At 33.5% G+C, this 21,933-nt stretch overlaps 1 protein-coding gene across 1 annotated transcript in view; it reads left to right on the forward strand.

Moving 5' to 3' along the window:
• LOC117176120 (transcription factor E2F2-like) overlaps positions 1-21,933 on the forward strand; it is a 124,202-nt gene that overhangs the window by 33,907 nt on the left and 68,362 nt on the right. The window contains exon 2 of the mRNA XM_033366184.1: positions 16,533-16,630. Coding sequence (XP_033222075.1) covers positions 16,552-16,630 — 79 coding nt within the window. The 5' untranslated portion in view covers positions 16,533-16,551. The remainder of the gene's footprint in view (positions 1-16,532; positions 16,631-21,933) is intronic.

Here is a 21,933-nt window from a genome sequence, read left to right on the forward strand (position 1 = left end):
CATCCATATATATCTTTTGAAAATTAAAATTCGAAAATTTTTTCAAAAGCCTCCAGGGGACTTCGTTTTCGCACGAAAAAATTTTATGTGCCCTTATTGCATGCGGACCCACAATTTAGTAGTAGACTAAAACTTAGTATCTTCATCATCTAAAGTTTAGTATCTTCATCACTTTCCACTATTATTGAACGCATCACTGTTTGTAATAACAATGACCTCATTACTGAAGCAGCAGTTAAAATCTTCTTATCGTGTTCTTGCATTTTTTTTAACTTTTGTGTAACGTAACCTCAACTATCTTTCACCAAACAGACACCCGACGCACACTCGAAATCGTTCATTCTACCATTCTCCTTCCACTTCACCCTAGTAAACTCCGCCCACTTCTTTACTTCACCCACCAATTCACCCGGGTGGTCGCCTGGAATGCACCTCCGTGGATTCAACCCCGCTCGCCAAGTTAGGATGGCATGCCTAAGGTACTATATTAGATGGGAATATGCAAGCTGCCATTCTGGTTCCCCGCCAAATTCAAAATCGCTAAATTGATATTGAATTATAAAAATACACTTACATGATACAGATTATTTATTTTTAAATAATACTGAAGCATTGTTATATGAAATATTTAAATTCGACTATATGATTTTTTAACCCACACATTTGCCAAAAAGTAGTTCTTGCAAAAATTATGATTGCAAACGAAATTTTAATCAGTTTATAAATAGACGTGCACTAAAATTATAATCATATGATTTTTTAAATAAATATTAACAAATCATAAAATAATAATAGACTATAGGTCAAACAGTAATACAATACTTTTTCAAGAGTTTATTATGATAGCTATTTATATTTCACATCATAAGTCCTTTTTATTTGCGTGGGTTAATGTGCCACGTTCTGTAGAAAAACGGGTTCCTAACCTTACTTTCTTCTGGATCTCATTTCGCTTTAATATATATAAGAAATGCTCATAGGCAATTTAATTATATGTAAACATAATCTTCAGACCCCCTATATTTGATTTATATTGTGATAGTCATAAATATTAGTGATAACATCACATAATCTTCAATTTAAATTCAGTTTCCATTTGTCGCGTCTACAATTTATGATCCACATTGACAGTCTTTCTCTTCGCCCTACTGGAAAACGGCAAAGTTTAAATCCATCCTCTCTTCTATTTTTACAAAACGGAGCACTGTAGCAGACCATTTTTCTTCTATTCTAAACTTAATTTTAATTAAACTATACGACATGCTTATCGCACTGTTTTCTGCGAACTGTCCAGGAACCAGAATGGCGGTTGCATATTCCTGTCTAATATAGTACCCTAGCATGCCTAGCCCCGTGTTTCCTATGTCCATGGATAAACTAGATTAGTGGGCATCGGAATCCCACCCCTGGTAATTTCAATCATGCTCATACCTCAAAGCCTAGTTTCACAAAATGGAATCCGCATACCTTCAACTTTTCTAAGACCATGGCATGCTTGACAACAGCTACCATAATTTCAAAATAGTAACATCTGACCTTTCGTACCCCACCTTGTGGCTATTTCATACCCTAAATACTCGGTATGTCGTACCCCAAGTTCGAGAGATATCTGTGTCCCTACCGAGGTACAGTGAACGCCATTATAATTTTACCTGCAACAAAATATACCCCCAAGTTTTTACTGTGATCAACGAAAATCGCAGTAGGGGTTGTTACTCACCCCCAAATAAAAAATTTGACAATATTTTTGCATGGAATGCATTTTTAGATTGCCAAAAACAATTTCCGGAACAAAAAAATATTTTTTCCGATGTTCATATGAACTTTCTAAAGTTTGTGGTCATTAAATGATATAGATAATGAGTATCAAAAATCATATTTTATGTTTATACTATTTTGCAATTATGTAAACAATTTCTGTTCTTATTATGTTTTACACAAAATCGTGAAAAGTTACTATTTTCTGGAATGAATTACACATTAAACGAGTGTTAAGAGTAATATTTTGTGTAAGGATTTTTGGCAATTATTAAAACAGTTTACTGCTGTTAGTCGTTAGAAGTGATCATGTTCCGCAATTATTGACACAGTCAATGAATGTCAAGAGTGGTATTTTTTTTATGAAAGAGAGATTGCAATCAATTAAATCATTAATATCACTTTCTCTTTTTCGTAAGAAAGATGGAGAAAATGACTACGGTTTTTTCGTATCTCTTACACTATGACGCTTATTTTGTATTATCTTATCTCGACAAAATGAATCAGGTGAAATAACCATAACGTAACTGCAGAAAATTGTTAATTGTTGTTAATTGGGTTGAAGTTCTGAAATGATAAAATATTGATTAAAAAGCGACATAGTGTGAGAGATTCGAGAAAAGTAGAATTTTCTTCACTTTCCTTGTCTCGAGTAAAAAATTTGTATGGGATTGATCTAGAAAAACATCTGAGAAATCATATGGAAGTGATCTCTCATATATACTTGAAGCTACGAACGTTTGATTGACGATATTTGAAAAGATAAAAATTTCATAACCCCTCTTTTTTATACCACGAATTATGCAGTGGGTAAGATTTTTCGGCAGGACCCCTAAAACCTAAATTGTTAAAAATGACAAGTTTGATTATCGATATTTGATGGACCGATTGTAAATGCGGTGTAGAATAAGTTGTAGAAGAGAAGCGATTTCAGTTTTCGTGTTAACGCAAAGAAGATTTTGAAAACGGACGGAAGCGGAAACAGAATGAATGAGCGTCAGCGTAAAAAGCGAACTGAAATTATTCCGGGGGAAAAATCGGTTTTGGACTTCAACCCTCTCTACCACGTGGATATAACTTTGTCAAAAAATAAGTTTTTACATTCTCATCATTTATGATTGAGAAAGTATTCGAATTTTCGGAAATTTGACATCACACTTTTTTAACGGATCTCCACGTTTCGAGACACGATAACGCTCGAAAAAATGAACAAATCAGATCCATCTTTGGCACACTTTTTTTAGGTCCTAAAAGAAAGAGCGAGTTCGTGAACCAGCCATTTTTGTTACAAATTCAAAAAGTGAGCGCATTTTGAAAATTTTCGAGACCACTTTTTTCTGAATTTGAAAATTATATGTACGGATATTTATAATATTAAGAAGAACAAACAATTTATCCTTATGACTTTTTTCGATAAAAAGAAAATTCTCAGATTTATAGCGTTTTCAACATTTTTTTAATGAACCGAAAATCAAAATTTGAAGCCAAAAAACGCACGAGATGAAAGAAAGTCAAGAGAAGAAAAACATTTCTTTTTGAAAGCCCCATAATAAATTTGTGAATTTTCTTCAAAAATCGAAAATTCAAATTCTTATTGCACAAAAAATAATGAAAAATAAAAGATTACATTTTGTGGACAAACTATGTAGGATACGAAAAAAGATGAATTAATAAAAATTGTTATCCTAAAAAAAAATCTACAATTTCGTTAAGGTACACTTCTTGATAGGATGCGTACTTTTTCTTTTATTCGTGAAAAATAACGTTGAAAAAAAAAATAAAAAAAAAAAGTCTGGAAAAACGACGAAAGTTACGAGAAAAAAAAAAGATTGAACAAAATCTGTTTACAAAAGTCGGTCGGAAATCGAGCGCACAGCGTGAGTGTCACGATGAGAATGTGTACCTTAAAAGCCTACAGAGCTTTGAGAAACTTAATCTTTGACTATACTTAATTAAGTAGATAATTCAGAATATGAAGACGCATATAAATACTGCCATCTAAAAGAGATCTTTTTCATAAAGTTTTTTTCAAGCATTCCAAATGCAAAGAATAAATATCCGAGTGCGAAGCGCGAGGTAACCCATTATCGAGCGTGAAGCGCGAGATTCAACCGTCGCGCGCCCTTAAGGGCTAAAGCCCAAAAATCGTAGTAGGTCTTTTCGAGGAGATCAAAACTCAGAGACTCTATTCACAAATTAAAATTCTCCAGAAAGTTATTTTTTTACAAAGTCGTATGCACGTGGTAGAGAGGGTTTAGTTTTTGACGTTAAGGGTTGGAGCCCAAAAATCAGAGACTCTGTTGACAAATAAAAATTTTTAAGAAAGTTATTTTTCGACAAATTCGTTATCTACGTGGTAGAGAGGGGTTGACTATTGACGTTAAGTGTTGAAGCACAACAATCGTAGCGGGTATTTTATAGGAGCCCAAAAACCAGAGACTATTCAAGCCGTAAAATTAAAAAAAAATTATTTGTTGACAATTACATATCTGCGTTTTAGCCCATTTTAGAAAATATTTATATAAAAATAAATTTGTTTAATACATTTTTTAAAGTTTGAACAATTTTTTTGGTTAATTTTAATTATGATAGTCCTCGAGCACTAAATGAGCTTTAGATCCTATAGATTTTAATTATTACAAGCATCTAAAATTGGTTTTAAAAAACAGGTTATTATTGTTACAATTTCCATCAAAGGAATGAACTGTTTAAATAATAAGGACAAAATATAAAAATGTGAAATTATAAAAGTTAGTTATAGTGTTTATGTGAATAAACAATATAAATAATTTGTGAATTGCAAAAGGGGTTTAATAATTATAGTGATTATATGAAATTAGGAATTTGATATACTTATATTTTGACCGATTCCTCGAGTTGTGCTGCTGGCTTGAAGTAAAGCTGGCAGCATAGCATCTTGGCATCTTTTATAAAAAGGGCTATGTAGTAAAATCCATTGTTGGATAGAAAGTGAGCCCTAAACAGGTCCTTATTGATGCTAGGAAGATAAATCTAAAATTAAAATTTTTTCCCATTGCCCTTAGCAATCCCTTTTTAATTGTCAAAGTAGGAGAGTGGTTTAAAAGGTTATCTCGAGCCGGAAATTCCTACCATCGCAGATTTTATGAATAACATTTTTTGAGCTATGTTTTCATATCGTGTGGCTGATATTATTCTAAGTTAACAACACCTTTGTATGTTTTTTACAAAGTGCACAGGTGTAAATTTATGTTTTAACAGAAATTGAGCCCTAAATACAGGCCTTATAATTGGCCTTTTGCCCTTAGCGACCCTTTTTTAAATTTGAAGATAGTGCAGTGGGTCGAAGGGTTATCGCAAGTCAGAAATGAGCCGGAATTTCCTGAAAAAAGGAAGAATTTGATATAATCATTTTCTTACCGATTCCTCCAGTGGTGTTGCTGGCTCTGAGTAAAGCTGGCAGCACTGTGGCATATTTTATAAAATGGGCTAAGTAGTCTAATCCATAGATGGATAGAAAGTGAGCTCTAAATAGTCCCTTATTAATGCTGGGAAGAGAACTTAAAAAATTATATTTTGTACCTTTGCCCTTCGTGGCCATTTTTAAATGTTGAAGGTAGGGCAGTGGTTCGAAGGGATATCTCGAGCCGGAAATTCCTGTGAAAATTGGAATTTGATATAATCATTTTTTGACCGATTCCTACAGTGCCGCTGCTGGCTTGAAACAAAGTTGGCACCACCGTTTCATATTTTATAAAAAGGGCTAAGTAGTAAAATCCATAGTTAGATATAAAATGAGCCCTAAATAGGCCCTTATTAATGTTAGGAAGAAAAATCGAATATTAAGTTTTTTTCCCTTTGCCCTTCGCTGCCCTTTTTTAATTATGAAGGTAAGACAGTGGTTTAATGGAATTCCAGGAGCCGGAAACTCCGATAAAAAGGGGAAATTGATATAATCATTTTTGACCGATTCCTTGAGTGGCGCTGCTGGCTTGAAGTTAAGCTGACAGGACCACATTGCAAAATTTGAACTGAAAACCTATAGGGAATTTAGGGCTAATTTAATGCCCCATTGGAAAATTTAATGTTCTTTATTTAAACAAAAAAAAAACAGTGGTCATGTTAGCTTAACGTTAAACTAGCAGGAACACACAGCGAAAAAACGACTTAGGCCTTATTTTTTTCCACAATAATTTTGGGCTCATTTAGAGCTCAGCTAATGCCCTATTGTCAAATTTAATGCTCCGCAATTTTTCAAAAAAACCTGTGATCATGCTATCTTAACTTTAGGATAGCAGGACCACACAGAGAAAAAAACGACTCAGGAATTATTTCTTTCCACAATAATTTAGGGCTCATTTAGGGCTCACTTAATGCCCTATTACCAAATTTGATGGTACGCATTTTTTAAAAAACCTGTGGTTCTGCTATCTTAACGTTAAGCTAGCAGGACCACATAGAGAAGAAAAGGACTTAGGCATTATTTCTTTCCACAATAATTCAGGGCTCATTTAGGGCTCACTTAATGTCCTCTTTCCAAATTTAATGGCACGTATTTTTTTCTTAAAAACCTGTACTTCTGCTATCTTAACGTTAAACTCGCAGGACCACCCAGAGAAAAAAACGACTTAGCCATTATTTCTTTCCACAATAACTTAGGGCTCACCTAATGCCCTATTGCCAAATTTTATGGTACGCATTTAAAAAAAAAACATGAGGTTCTGCCATCTTAACGTTAAGCTAGCGGGTAGCAGGACCACACAGTGAAAAAAAAGACTTGGGCATTATTTCTTTCCACAATAATTCAAGGCTCATTTAGGGCTCACTTAATGCCCTATTGTCTAATTTAATGCTCCGCAATTTTTCGAAAAAACCTGTAGTCATGCTATCTTAACATTAAGCTAGCAGGACCACACAGAGAAGAAAACGACTTAGGCATTATTTCTTTCCACAATAATTTAGGGCTCATTTAGGGCTCACTTAATGTCCTCTTGCCAAATTTGATGGCACGTATTTTTTTCTTAAAAACCTGTGGTTCTGCCATCTTAACGTTAAGATAGCAGGACCACATGGAGAAAAAAGTGACTCCGGCATTATTTCTTTCCACAAAAATTTAGGGCTCATTTAGAGCTCACCTATTGCCCTATTGCCAAATTTGATGGTACGCATTTAAAAAAAAACATGTGGTTCTGCCATCTTAACGTTAAGCTAGCAGGTAGCAGACCACACGTGAAAAAAATGACTTGGGCATTATTTCTTTCCACAATAATTCAAGGCTCATTTAGGGCTCACTTAATGTCCTCTTGCCAAATTTGATAGCACGCATTTTTTTCTCAAAAGCATGTGGTTCTGCCATCTTAACGTTAAGATAGCAGGACCACATGGAGAAAAAAGTGACTCCGGCATTATTTCTTTCCACAAAAATTTAGGGCTCATTTAATTACCTATTGACGAATTTAATGCTTCGGAATTTTTCGGAAAAACCTGTGGTTTTGCTATCTTAACGTTAAGCTAGCAGGACCACACATAGACAAAAATGATTTAGACAATATTTCTTTGCACTATAATTTAGGGCTCATTGAGGGCTTTCAATAGATGTATCACAAAGTTTTTAAATCTTTGTTGTAACTATTTTGTGTAGAAAATTAGTAAAATCAAAATTAAAACAACTCTAAAAATATGCTGTAGGAACGTGGAAAAAAATTTTCGTAGTGCATTTGTTGAAACTTCGAGTTTCGATACCTGTAGAGCTGGTTGAAACACGGTGTTTGCATCCTTAGGGTTGAAATATTTTGTCTTCGAGTTTCGGTACGTGTAAAGTGGGCTGAAACAATGTGTTTAGATCCCTAGGGCTGAAATATTTTTTTCAGCTCTAGAGTAAACACGTAGGTAGGTAGGGTCTACAGGTACCTCAACTCGAATTTTCAATAGATTTGCTATGAAAAATAATATGCATTACTAGGGATGTAACACAACGATCGCAACTCGTGTGAAGGCAGCCCTCGCTGCGCTCGTGCAGCAAACTTCACGCTCGTTGCATTCGCTGTGTTTCATCCCTTGTAATGCAACATACTATTAAAATGTAGTTCTGTTTAAACAATTAATGTTAAAAAAAGTACAAAGAATAATTACTGAGGATCCATATATAATTTTTTTAAACTTTTGCAATGTTTCACTAATGTAATTGATCATTTTTTGTTATCAAATCTTAATTTAAAAGTTTAGGATTTTCAGACGCTTTGATTTATTTTTCAATTACAAATTGTCACATTTTTATCAGTTTGAATTCAAATTGATTGAAATACAAAAGTTTTCAATGTTTAATTAATGTAAACTGGGAGCGACGCATATTGGGTAGAGGGGCGCCGTACGCTTAATGAAACTTATAACGCGATATTTTTTATCTTGGTTTCGGAACTGAAGTTTGACATTGCTTAGTTGCAAGTCTCTATATATTTTACTTAGAAGATTCAATACATCGAATTCAGAAGTGCGCCGCTTAACCCCGGTTTACGGTAATTAATTTTGAATGCTTTAAATTCGAAATGATATAATTTCAACTCCTTTCTAATTAAATTGTCTATTTGTCAAAATTTTAGTATGAAATTTTTTAAATTTTAAGAGCTTTTGTTTTCAAATTTGTCAATTTCGAACACTTTTAATTTCCAATTATATAATTTTGAATACTTTTATTAAGAAATTAACCAGTTTAATTTATTTCCATTCCACTGGAAATGTTCTCCTATTTTTAAAATGTAGGCTAAATGAAAACAATTTTAATTGGAACTTTTTAAATTAAAAATCGCGAGTATCGCAAAGAAAGTATATTTTTTTCTAAACCGGAAGGAATCTAGAATTTTTACCACAGGAGAAAATAAATTATAAAATAGTTACGTGTATATTGTAAATGTTATAGGTAAGTGTTATTTTGAAAGAAGAGCGATATCAGGCATTCTATAATTATCAGGCGATATTCGAAGTGCCACTGTTAAATGAAAAATGGATAGTATTAATTCTCAATTGCGAGCAGTATTTAAATTTTTTATTAAAAGAATAAATATTATATAAGTAATATAAGTACTTAATGATTGTTCTATTATAAGTTAATAATACCTTTTGGAAATACGTAAGTCTTTAAAATAAAGTTTGAAATGTATGTCGTGTATTGTACGAAATAATTTTTATCCAAGTCTGCACTGTATACTTGTATGGCTAAATAAATATCCGAGATGCTATGCGTATTTTTTTCTATCATTGAAAAGTATGACTTTCGGCTACATACTTGTAGTATTCTCACTAATTTCCTCGTGGCCGTCCAGCTATGTCAAACCAAATTACCGGTCACTGATTTTGGGCATATTGGTCTCTAAATCACTGGTTAAAAGTAGAGATCCATATTAACGAATGTACTTGAAGTTACGAATGTTCATATGAACGAAATTAAAGTTTTTTTTCCCCGAATTTTTTTTTGCCTAAATCATTTAGGATGACAAAAAATGATATTCCATCGGAAGAAATTTTCAAAATTTTTATTTTTTGAGGTGTTGAATACCCTTACAAATGACCAATTATTCAAACATATCAAACACAATTTTGATTGTCGATATTTGAAAATATTAAAACGTGAAAAATTTTCTTCTTTTATCATCATAATTTTAGAGGGAGTGAGAAAGTTCGGCAAGACCCCTAAGAACCACCCTTAATATATCCACACCTAAAATGTTAAAAATGAAAATTTTGATTGTCGATATTTGAAAATATAAAAACGTGAAAAATTATCTTTTTTTACCTCACTAATTATAGAGTGAGTGAGAAAGTTCGGCGAGACTTCTAAAAACCACCCTTAATATATCCGCACCTAAAGTGTTGAAAATGACAAGTTTGATTGTCGATATTTGAAAATATAAAAGCGTCAAAAATTATCTTTTTTTACCTCACTAATTATAGAGTGAGTGAGAAAGTTCGGCAAGACTCCTAAAAACCACCCTTAATATGTCCGCACCTAAAATGTTGAAAATGACAAGTTTGATTGTCGATATTTGAAAATATAAAAACGTCAAAAATTCTCTTTTTTTATCATCATAATTATAGAGGTAATGAGAAAGTTCGGCAAGACCCCTAAAAACCACCCTTATTATATCCACGCCTAAAATGTTAAAAATGACAATTTTGATTATCGATATTTGAAAATATAAAAACGTGAAAAATTATCTTTTTTTACCTCACTAATTATAGAGTGAGTGAGAAAGTTCGGCAAGACTCCTAAAAACCACCCTTAATATGTCCGCACCTAAAATGTTGAAAATGACAAGTTTGATTGTCGATATTTGAAAATATAAAAACGTCAAAAATTCTCTTTTTTTATCTCACTAATTATAGAGGGAGTGCGAAAGTTCGGCAAGACCCCTAAAAACCACCCTTAATATAACCACACCTAAAATGTTAAAAATGACAATTTTGATTGTCAATATTTGAAAATATGAAATCGTGAAAAGTTATCTTTTTTATCTCGCTAATCATAGAGTGGGTAAAAAAGTTCGGCAAGAAACCTAAAAACCACCCTTAATATAACCACACCTAAAATGTTAAAAATGACCATTTTGATTGTCGATATTTGAAGATATAAAAACGTCAAAAATTATCTTTTTTTATCATCATAATTATAGAGGGAGTGAGAGAGTTCGGCAACACCCCTAAAAACCACCATTAATATAACCACACACTTAGGCGCAGATATATTAAGGTTGGTTTTTAGGGATCTTTTGCCGAACATTCTCACCCACTTTATAATTGATGAGATAAGAAAAGAGAATTTTTGACGTGTTTATATCTTCAAATATCGACAATCAAAATTGTCATTTTTAACATTTTAGGTGCAGATATATTAAGGGTGGTTTGTAGGGGTCTTGCCGAACTTTCTCACTCCCTCTATAATTAGCGAGACATAAAAAGATAATTTTTGACGTTTTTATATTTTCAAATATCGACAATCAAAATTGTTATTTTTAACATTTTAGGTGCAGATATATTAAGGGTGGTTTTTAAAGATCTTTCCGAACTTTCTCAATCACTCTATAATTATTGAATTAAAAAAAGAGATTTTTTGACGTCTTTATATTTTCAAATATCGACAATCAAACTTGCATTAGGCAGGTCTAAACAATGGGTGATGTGTAAGGGTAGGTAACCCTTTAAAAAAATTTTATTCGACAATTCTTTACGACAGAATTTTTTTTTTGCCGTTCTAATTGATTTAAGCAAAAAAAAAATTGAAAAATAATTTTTTTTTAATTTCGTTCAAATGAACGTTCGTAACTTCAAGTACATTATTAACGATCGAAATGTGTCGATAAAGTACGATTTCTAAGCAGGATAATGTTTGGATTTTGTGCAATTATTTTACACAAGTTGGGCAACACTAAATAATATTTTGGGTATTTTTCTTTGTCTAAGAATTTTTGTGAAAGTGGGTAAAAAATTGTACACGAATATCGTAGGCCCTAGATATAATTGCGGTTGAAATTATTGTTAATTCCATAATGAGTTGGCAGGAAATTAGCAACATTACTAAGCCCACGGAATAATCTTGGATACCACAAGAGATTCAGTCAAAATTCACAACCTTCGTTATTTTAGAAAATGATGAATATTTATCTGAAAAATATGTAACTGTTAAACAGAATTTTCAAACGACGATAAAAAATCTGTTTTGAAGTAAATGAAAATTTATAATGCAAGCTGTATATATTCTCTTAGACAGAGATCGGAATTATAATTGACAGTCTATTAATATCCCTTAAGCTCTCCTTGACGTAAACAATTATTTTTGAAATTATGTTAAAACAATTTTTGAAATGAAGTTAAGAAAAAAAGCTTCATGGATTCCTAATAATTATTCTTCATTTTTGAAACAGTTTTTAATTTCATAATGAGTTGACGATAGAAGTTTAAAATCACTAACTACAACCCTAAATATCTTTTCCCTCATAGTAGCAAAAGAATGGCGCGTCGGATTTGATTCTAAGTTTTTTGATCAATTGTTTACATAAATCTTCTTTAAAAAAAGTTGACACAAATTTATATTACATATTTCAAGCGTCTTAAATGAGTTTGAAATTATGTCGGGTAACGTAAGTATTTTTTTGACTTTACTAATTGACTAAAAAAAAAAGTTTAACAAAGATTTAAAAAGTTGTATGCTTATTTTAAAAGCCCTAAATGAGACCTAAATTATTGTGGAAAGAAATAATGCCTAATTCGTTTTTTTTCTGTGTGGTCCTGTTAGCTTAACGTTAAGATTGCACAAACACAGGTTTTTTTTCGAAAAATTTCGGAGCGTTAAATTTGACAAAGGGCATTAAGTGAGCCCTAAATGAGCCCTAAATTGTAGTGCAAAGAAATATTGTCCAAATAATTTTTTTCTCTGTGTGTTCCTGCTATCTTTACGTTAAGATGGCAGAACCACAGGGTTTTAAGAAGAAAAAAATGCGTGCAATCAAATTTGGCAAGAGGACATTAAGTGAGCCCTAAATCAGCCCTAAATTATTGTGGAAAGAAATAATGCCTAAGTCGTTTTTTCCCCTGTGTGGTCCTGCTAGCTTAACGTTAAAATAACATGACCACAGGTTTTTTTGAAAAATTTCGGAGCATTAAATTTGACAATAGGGCATTAGCTGAGCCCTAAATGAGCCCCAAATTATTGTGGAAAGAAATAATGCCTAAGTCGTTTTTTTCTCTGTCTGGTCCTGCTAGTTTAACGTAAAGCTAGCATGACCACAGGTTATTTGGAAAAATTGCGAAGCATTATATTTGACAATAGGACATTAAGTGTGCTCTAAGTGAGTCCTAAATTATTCTGGAAAGAAATAATGCCTGAGTCGTTTTTTTCTCTGTTTGGTCCTGCTATCTTAACGTTATAATAGCATGACCACAGGTTTTTTTGAAAAATTCCGAAGCATTAAATTTGACAATAGGGCATTAGGTGAGCCCTAAATGAGCCCTAAGTTATTGTGGAAAGAAATAATGCCTAAGTCGTTTCTCTCTCTGTGTGGTCCTGCTAGCTTAACGTTAAGCTAGCATGACCACCGGTTTTTTTGTTTCAATAAAGAGCATTCAATTTGGCAATGGGGCATTAAATTAGCCCTAAATGAGCCCTAAATTCCCTATAGGTTTTCAGTTCATTTTTGCGTTGAGGCCCTGCCAGCTAAAATGCACCTAAAATGTTAAAAATGAAAAGTTGGATTGTAGATATTTTATAATATAAAAACGTCAAAAATCCTCTTTTTTATCGCAAGAATTATTTAGTAGGTGAAAATGTTCAACAGGACCCCTAAAATCCACCCTTACGGTATGCACACTTAAAATGTTTAAATGACAAGTTCTATTGTCGACATTTGAAAATATATAAATGGCTTTGCATAGAACAGTGTGTATGTGTCTATCAAAACGTCCTACATTACCACCTAAAATAATGCATGAGTTCATATTGAAAATTAAGGGTTTCAATTCCGTAAAAATTTCTTGTAAGATTTTTTTATTGAAAGGCACACTCTTCCCCTTTAATTTCCTTTTTGAACCATTCAATTTCATTCATTTGTCTGAGTTATGAATTTTTGAAAAAAAAACTATTTTTTTTCTCTGAGTTTATTTGTTTATTGTTAATTGCGGAACGATCGTGTTATTTACATAAATAACACAAGAATTCTGGATCAATCTGAAAATTCTCTGTCCCTTCTGCACACTACTCCTTTCCCCTACCGAGTAAGTCACGCCTACCCTGAAAGGGAAATGGCTTAATGGTGTAATAATATCATCAATAATTTAAAAAAAAACACATTGCGAAATTGTACCGTTAAGTAGAAGGTTCAAACAAGATCCATGCATTTTTCCAGATTCTTAGGAACACGTTTTCGATTTTTTTAAAGCATCGGGTCAAATCACACCCCCCCCCCCCTACGGTTAAGTGGTGCGAAAAAAGCCCTACGGTTAACGGGTTAAGGATACACAGTTCCTTCTGCGCATGCTTGAAGTTGTGAAATTTTGAAACATTTTACACGCGACTTTGACCGATTGCATGGCAACCGGAAATAAACGTATCGTAACAAATCAGAGCCAATTTTAAATAACATTTCAAGAGATTCAAAGTAAGCCTGAGAATGTTATTCTAAGGTAATTTTTTATTATTTATTATTTATTTAACAAGTTTAAAACAAAATTCACGAAAAAAAATTGGAATTGAATTTTATAGCATGACTATTATTTAACAATTTTAGTTCTACTTTGCATCAAATAAATCTATTTTATCAGAGAGATAGTGTTACTTGCTTAAATCTTAAAAATTGACGTTGCAAAAGAAAAATTATACAGAAAACAGTTCTTACTACGAAAGAATGGAAGTTACGCTGTCAGAAATATAAAGTTTTTAACTTTATTGACAATACTTACAGTGTAAAAACTTGATATCTTGACAGATAAAACAATATCACACAATCTAATCATATTAATCAGACGTAATTCAAGTCCAAAATGTATTAAATCTCATAAATAAGTGAGGCCTTGCCAGGGGGGTAGGCCCGACGAAAATAATATTAACAAGTGCTTAGGTGATACACGACCTCACAAGTTTCGTCGATAAATGATCGGCAATGTAGAACCGCAACTTATCTTGTGGGCTACATGGAAGAAACTATTAAATATTATTATCAATCCGGTCGGTATGCAGGTTTCTTTTATTGGTAAGGTAGAATCATTGCGTCCAGTCCGTTTCTAGTAGAATGTCAATGAATAAGAGGCTATATTACAGCTATCTCTATTTTTATTCAAAATAACTTAATCTTCTTGTTAAATATCTTCAAAGGTAATTTTTCCAGTACATAAAATACCACAGAAGAAAACCATCACATTTTCTGATCTTTAAATGTTTTTATTTTCATAAAAAGCTGCAGTCGGCTTTTCCTTCAGGTGAGGGGCAAAGCCGATGAAATACAGCTTGTCAGAAATAATTAAATTACCAAATTTTTGTTTGTTCCATGTGATTAATACTTATAGAAATATGATATAAAATAATGTAGAACTCGAAATGAGAAAAAATGGATCAATTCAACATCTCATTAACTTTAATAAAATCATTGACTGTTAACTGGTTGGCATTGCCCCCCTTTACCCTACCTCAGAGCAGACCCAGGTCTCTAAATATAGTAAACAAAGACGAATAGTCATAAATGTCCATAACTTGATAAAAAAATTGACTTAAAATAACGTTCTTGAGCTTATTTTAAAGCTCTTGAAATTTAATTTAAAATTGGCTTTGATTTTTTAAGATACGTTTATTTCCGGTTCGTAGTAATTTAAAAGTACATTACAAGAGCTTTCAAATGAGACGTAAAAAAGGCTTCTACAATGTATAGTTCGCGAGATATAAAACTTTTAAGAGCTTCTTCTCTTTTTTTTGAGGCGAGGTTAAACTTTTAAGCGGTAGTGTGATTATATATAATTATTATATTATTAATTTTATTATTTATTATTATCATTATTGTCTTGTAAGGCTGGTCCGTTTAAGTCCTGTAGCACTATGCCTTTTTATTTTAAAACCCCAGTGAAACAGAGGTCCATACACGGATCACCCTCGCGTCTAAAGTATCTATTAAGCTCTTTAGCATGAGTACATGCACAGCTAGACAACTCCACTTCACTCTGTATGAGCATGTAAAACATGTTCTTCTTAGTACACGGTAAAAAAATTGAGATGTGACAGGGATATTATTCCTTATTATAGCCAAACATTTAGCTGAAAACGAACGAAGGGATTTAGAAAGATCCCTGGATCAGCGAAAATGAATATCCTTGACCATTTTCCATGTACCAGGGATATCGTATAGTCAAACCCCTAAAAAGTGTAGCTATAATAGTGATATTAAGAATAGGTGTCTGAAGCAATTATCGGAAGAGCACCGGTGCATTATGGGAGCAGCGAAATAAAATGGCGACGGTCTAATCGGAGCAGTGACAGTTGAGATTTAATTTGGACAATTAAACGCTTTTTACCACTTGAAATGTGCGCGAATGTTAATATTGAATGAAGTTTATGATGCAGTAATAATAATTTACATTTGTTTCGATTGTAGGCGATAACTATATTGAAATATCAAAAAACGCGATAAAAACAACAAACTTGACCTCCAAATGCATTACACGGATTTCAGGGAAATTCATTTTCGCGATACCAGACAAAAAATTGGCTACTGTAAGTTAATATATTTCTATAACGACTAAATTTTTTTTCTAAACGTAAGATAATACAATTATACATAATCTGTCGAAAATAATAAACTTTCGAACTTAGCAATTTTGTCCAAATTCCTGATTTACGAGAACAATTTACATGAAGTAACTAAATGTGTAACTCTTCTAAGTAAACGTTTTACCTAATCCAAGCGTACACTTTCTTTGAGTTTAATATATTCTCGATTCACTCGTTCGCCTCAAGAATTTTTTTCCGTGTAAGGTGGGCTTAGAATCAATGTATGAAATTAATCACAACCAGTGATAACCTGCTGCTGCATCTCACGTTATTAGAATGACTCGTATTTGCCTGGACATTTGGCCAGGGGAGAGTAAGACTGCAGAAACTCACCTCCCGATTTTAGCTGGTTTATCGACAGTCGATTTAGAAGTCAGATGTTTGACCCTGCCTATCGAATGCACATAAGCATCCTCGCCGTCTCACCCGAGTAGAGATTCACCTCGCAGTTAATACCAGCAGTACTCTTGAAATTAATAATCTTCTTATTTTTCAGGGACCCAAGTTTTGAAAAGATGCCAAGGGTACGAAGGCAGGTGGTTCTGGAAGACCCAGCTAGACCTGTCACACCTGATATGTTGCAAACAAAATTAGGTAGGTGAACTTCGTATTAACTGATGTTTATGTAAGTGTGAATATTTCATGTCAAATTACTTTATATGAAGGTAATACGTAATAATTATAAAAAATGCAACCCTACCTCCGCTTCTAATTAAGAGACGTATCATCATTCCTCTTGTTGAATCTGTTAAAATTTTGTTGAATTCCTCTTGACTCTTTAAAAAGCCTTATCCTACCTTTCTTTGATTATGGTTGCTTGGTATGCGATGACATCAACGATGAGCTTAATGCTAAGCTTGAGCGCACGCTTAATTCTTGCATTCAGTTTATCTATAACATCCCTTAAAGTGAACGTATTACTCTCTCTCTCTCTATATATATAGAGAGAGAGAGAGAAAGAGAGAGGGAGAGAGAGCAGGATTTCTCAATATTCTTAAAAGGAGACTATTATTATGGACAACCTACTCACTGCATACCATATTCAACACAGATACTCCGCATTATCTTTTTAATCTTTTCCATTTTATTGACAAAGATCAACCAACACACTCCAAACTCCGTGAAAGGAAAACTGTTCTCAAAATTCAACTACATCGCACATATAAAATGCAAAGGTTGTTTATTTGTAGAGGTGCTCGCCTTTGGAACAAACTGCCTATAAAACTTAGAAATGCATCGTGACAATACCAATACAGAAAAGTCGTTTTAATTATTTGTATGTGTGCATTTTTATATATTTTTTTTATTTGTTATATTTACATTGTCTAGCACTTAACACTCCGCACTCATATATATATATTTGATTCCTCTAGATAGTCGAGACGCCATACCCAGTCCTGTCGGATCTTATATGTCGCCAAAATATTTTGAATGATTCGTATGCAGAATGATCTCCTGATTCCGAATCGATGTGGTACGTCTTCGGCAGATTGTGCGTTCTCGAGATATTAGCAATTAATAAATTTTTTAATTACTCCCGATTAATGCTTTTCCATTAAACGTATTTCGATTTTTTCTTGCACTTTATTAGATCATTGCATGACGAATAAAAAATGTCCAAACATATTTGCCCTCCGACGAATATTTATTGCGCAATAGCAACTAATAGGCGAGAAAATTGGAAAAAATTCTGTCTGCAATATCTTCAAAAATATCACCTAATAGAGAAATATTTTTTCAAGTTCTGAAAATAACAGTGAAAATACACACTTTTTATAATAAACACAATTTCTCTAAAGTTAATAATTTCCTGGCAAAATGGAGTTTTATTGGGTGAAATTCTGCTGTGTGATAATAAATAGTCATTTTTAGTAAATTAAATTCATGTTAGAGACAATATTTTTGCTCAAATATATTGTTTCTGTTCCCAGACAAAAAGTTCCTGTGAAATTATGGTGAAATTGTTTAAATGTAAGCAACTACGCATGAATAATCAATTACGGGGTTTCAAATACTAACAACTTTCCAACAAAAAGTTATAAATGTTTGAAATTTAGCATGATAATTCTCTAAAGTATCACTAAAACAATGATGTTGAAAAGATTTTTTATACAAAAATTTAACCTGTAGAACAATCTAAATTCCAATTATTTATCTACAGTTCTATATGCAGTGGGAACTTGGCACGGATCTTTAACAATCCTAGATATTATTTAAAATTCAGTAATGCAATTTAAATTTCTTACTTTTCATTCATTTAATAGTTATCAACTTTCATTTTTTTTGGAAGAGTTTGACAATGGGGCTATAAGTGATGCCGTAAACTAGGAAACATGCTAACGACGGGCCAGGTCAGAAACCATTGGCGTCGAATCGTCGTAGATACCGAGCAAGGGTTGGGGGCCAACTCAGCCACAATAATATGCACTGAATTATTCTTCCAGGAAAACTGACTTAATTTCGAACAGAAATTGTGTTTTGTTAAAGCAAAATAAACGATGCAGACTCATTTACAACATTAATATAATGAAATAATTTTTTCATGTACTTTATTATTTTATAATTAGTATTAATATACGTTGTAATTCAGGAGTTTCTTTCTTAGACGTTGTTTTATTAGGTGTCGATGAGTCAGTATTCAGTTACATATCGTGTAATTATGTATAGTAATGTCTCTAAATTACTTATCATTCATCTAATATATTTATGGTATCGTCGGTGTGGCCATTTTAATCGAAGAAGAAAAATCCCGGTAATTTATCGGTTTTTTCTTAGTTCGCAAACATTTTTCATGATCAATAAAAAAAAACAAATTTGGTCTCCGAAGCTAAAAAAATTTCCATTTGAAGTAATAAAAAATAAACTACAAATTAAAGCACTCAAAGTCGAGCTCTTGAATTTTTTTGTTTTTAAATAAAAAAATGTTATTTTCAAATGTTCAATAATTTACACGTATAAAATGTAAATTAGGTACAAACATTTTTCAATTAAACAATTTAATTCTAAATATCTTTTAAAACAAATGACATTTTTCATACAATTTTTAGAAAATCCTGCTTATTCTTTATAGAAAAAACTTTATTCATTTTGAGTTTTAAAAAGTTTTTAAACTAATGTAAAATTTAAAATGATTTTAAATAATTTAAACGAGTTGTATGTTCGGACAAAATTCGCCTATTCGTACCGAAATTTTCGAGCATTTACCGCAGTCTTCTGCTAGCATTTTCTATTTCCACGCCTATGGGCTCCGAACCAGCCGGCCAGATGAGCGCTTCCGAGTTTACAATGACACTTATCGAGCCAATTGACGAATTCTTAAAAAAGGGAAGTTGATAACTATTAAATGAATAAAAATTAAGAGATTTAAATTACATGACTAAATTTCAAATAATATCTAAGGTTGTTTAAGCTTCGTGCCAAGTTTGCAGTACATATAGAACTGTAGATAAATAATTGGAATTTAGATTGTTCTACAGGTTACAATTTTTGTGTAAACAATTTTTTCTTAACGTCATTGTTTTAGTGGTACTTTAGAGAATTATCATGCTAAATTTCAAACATTTATACTTTTTTTTTGGAAAGTTGTTAGTATTTGAAACCCCGTAATTGATTATTCATGCGTTGTTGCTTAAATTTAAACAATTTCACCATAAATTCACAGGAACTTTGTGACTGGGTGCAGCAACAAAGTATTTGAACAAAAATATTGTCTCTAACATCAATTTAATTTACTAAAAATGACTATTTATTATCACACCACAGAATTTCACACAATAAAACTCCATTTTGCCAGGAAATTATTAACTTTAAAGAAATACTGTTTGGTATAAAAAGTGTGTATTTTAGCTGTTGTTTTCAGAACTTAAATAAATATTTCTCTTTTAGATGATATTTTTGAAGATATTGCAGACAGAATTTTTTTCCAATTTTCTCGCCTATTAGTTGCTATAGTGCAATAAATATTCGTCGGAGGGCAAATATCCTTGGACATTTTTTATTCGTCATGCAATGATCTAATAAAGTGCAGAAAAAAAAATCGAAATACGTTTAATGGAAAAGCATTAATCGGGAGTAATTAAAAAATTGATTAATTGCGAATATCTCGAGAATACACAATTAGCCGAACACGTACCACACAGGACTGGGTATGGCGTCTGGACTAAGAATCTACCCGAGGGGTCCATGACAAAGCCACCGAAAGCTTCCTCGGGTTGCGGATAGAGGGTCCCTGTACTAAGGGTTTCTGCTGAATATGGTTACAAAAATGAATAGGCAGTTCAGGGGTGGTCCCGAAGAAATTAACAATGCCGACCACTCTAGAGCTGGGGAAGCCAATGAAAATGTATTCAATGCGATGGATCGACGAAATCTCGGGACTTTAGGTGGACGGAGCGACTAAATCGCGACTTGCTAGAGTGCTACGATGCAATTGTGGCCCCTGAACGGGGTTACATGGCACGACTGCATGCTCTGTGGTGTGCAAAACACCCGAAGCTAAGCTAGCGCACTTTTCGCATCAACGTCTGCGAAACCATGCCGAACCACTCTAAAAAAGAGGCTGTGTAAGCGGAACGCCTACTCTACCACAGCCAGAACAAGCCGGCAACAGTGAAAGAGGCGACACTAAAATGCAGAATGCGGTCGTCCGTGGGTCGCTCCGCGTCCGCAGGGTGGACGAGACTTTTTCCGGATCGTCATATTGATTTCGTTACAGACTGTTACCACCTATCTCATGGTCGTTAGACGTGGTTATGGCTGACATTTTACCGCGATTTCGCTGGGATCAGGTGTATTTTTTCAGATTAGCACCCGCTAATGCGGACAACCGCAGGATTTCGCCGGGAGCGGGTGCTAATCTGAAAAACTGCACCCGACCCCAGCGAAATTGCGGTAAAATTTCAGCCATAACCACGTTTCGCGACCTGAGGACACGGAGCCACGCAAGGCCGATGATAAGGACGGTTAGTTTAATAGAATATTCCGGGTACAATCGCCGCAACTCCCTTTTAAGGTCTCTATATACTAGGCAGTCTGATAAGAACCTGAAAATTCTAAGAGATGGCATTAGTATTCACTAATGTGAACCATTTTCGTCGAGCTCGATTCTTCAAATGACGCCTGTCAAAACTTCAGCCATTTATGTTTACGCATTTACAAGTTACAGCACTGAGAAGCGACTAACCTCCAAGTTTTTTTTAATATGGAAAAATCTGAGTTTCGAGTTTTGATCAAACACTACTATCTTCGCAAGAAAACGATATCCGAGACCAAGGCCAAGCTGGATAAGTATTACCCGGACTCTGCACCGTCGATTGGACGATTCATAAGTGGTTTACCGAGTTTCGTTGTGGCCGTACGAGGACAGTTGATGCCGAACGATCTGGGCGCCCAAAAGAGGTCACTACACCAGAAAATGTCGAAAAAATCCATGATATGATGTTGAATGATCCCAAAGTGAAATTGAGAGAGGTAGCTAATGCTGTAGGCATATCATTGGAACGTGTGGGCAATATCGTGCATTCAGTTTTGGGCATGAAGAAGCTCTGCGTGCGATGGGGGCCGCGTTTGCTCACATTGGACCAAAAACGAATTCGTGTGACAACTTCCTAGCAGAATTTGGCATTATTTTCGCGTAAGCCGACCGAGTTTTTGCGGCGATTCATAACCATGGATGAAACCTGGATCCACTACTACACTCCTGAGTCAGCGCAACAGGCAAAACAGTGGGTTCCACTGGGCCAAAGTGCTCCGAAGCGTCCAAAAACGCAAAAATGGGTCGGAAAGGTTATGGTCTTCGTATTTTGGGATGCACATGGCATAATATTCGTGGACTATCTTGAAAAAGGTAAAACCATAACCGGAGCATACTATTCATCATTATTGGACGGATTGAAAAT

This window comes from Belonocnema kinseyi, chromosome 1 (assembly GCF_010883055.1).
Source record: "Belonocnema kinseyi isolate 2016_QV_RU_SX_M_011 chromosome 1, B_treatae_v1, whole genome shotgun sequence".
Taxonomy (NCBI): Eukaryota; Metazoa; Arthropoda; class Insecta; order Hymenoptera; family Cynipidae; genus Belonocnema; species Belonocnema kinseyi.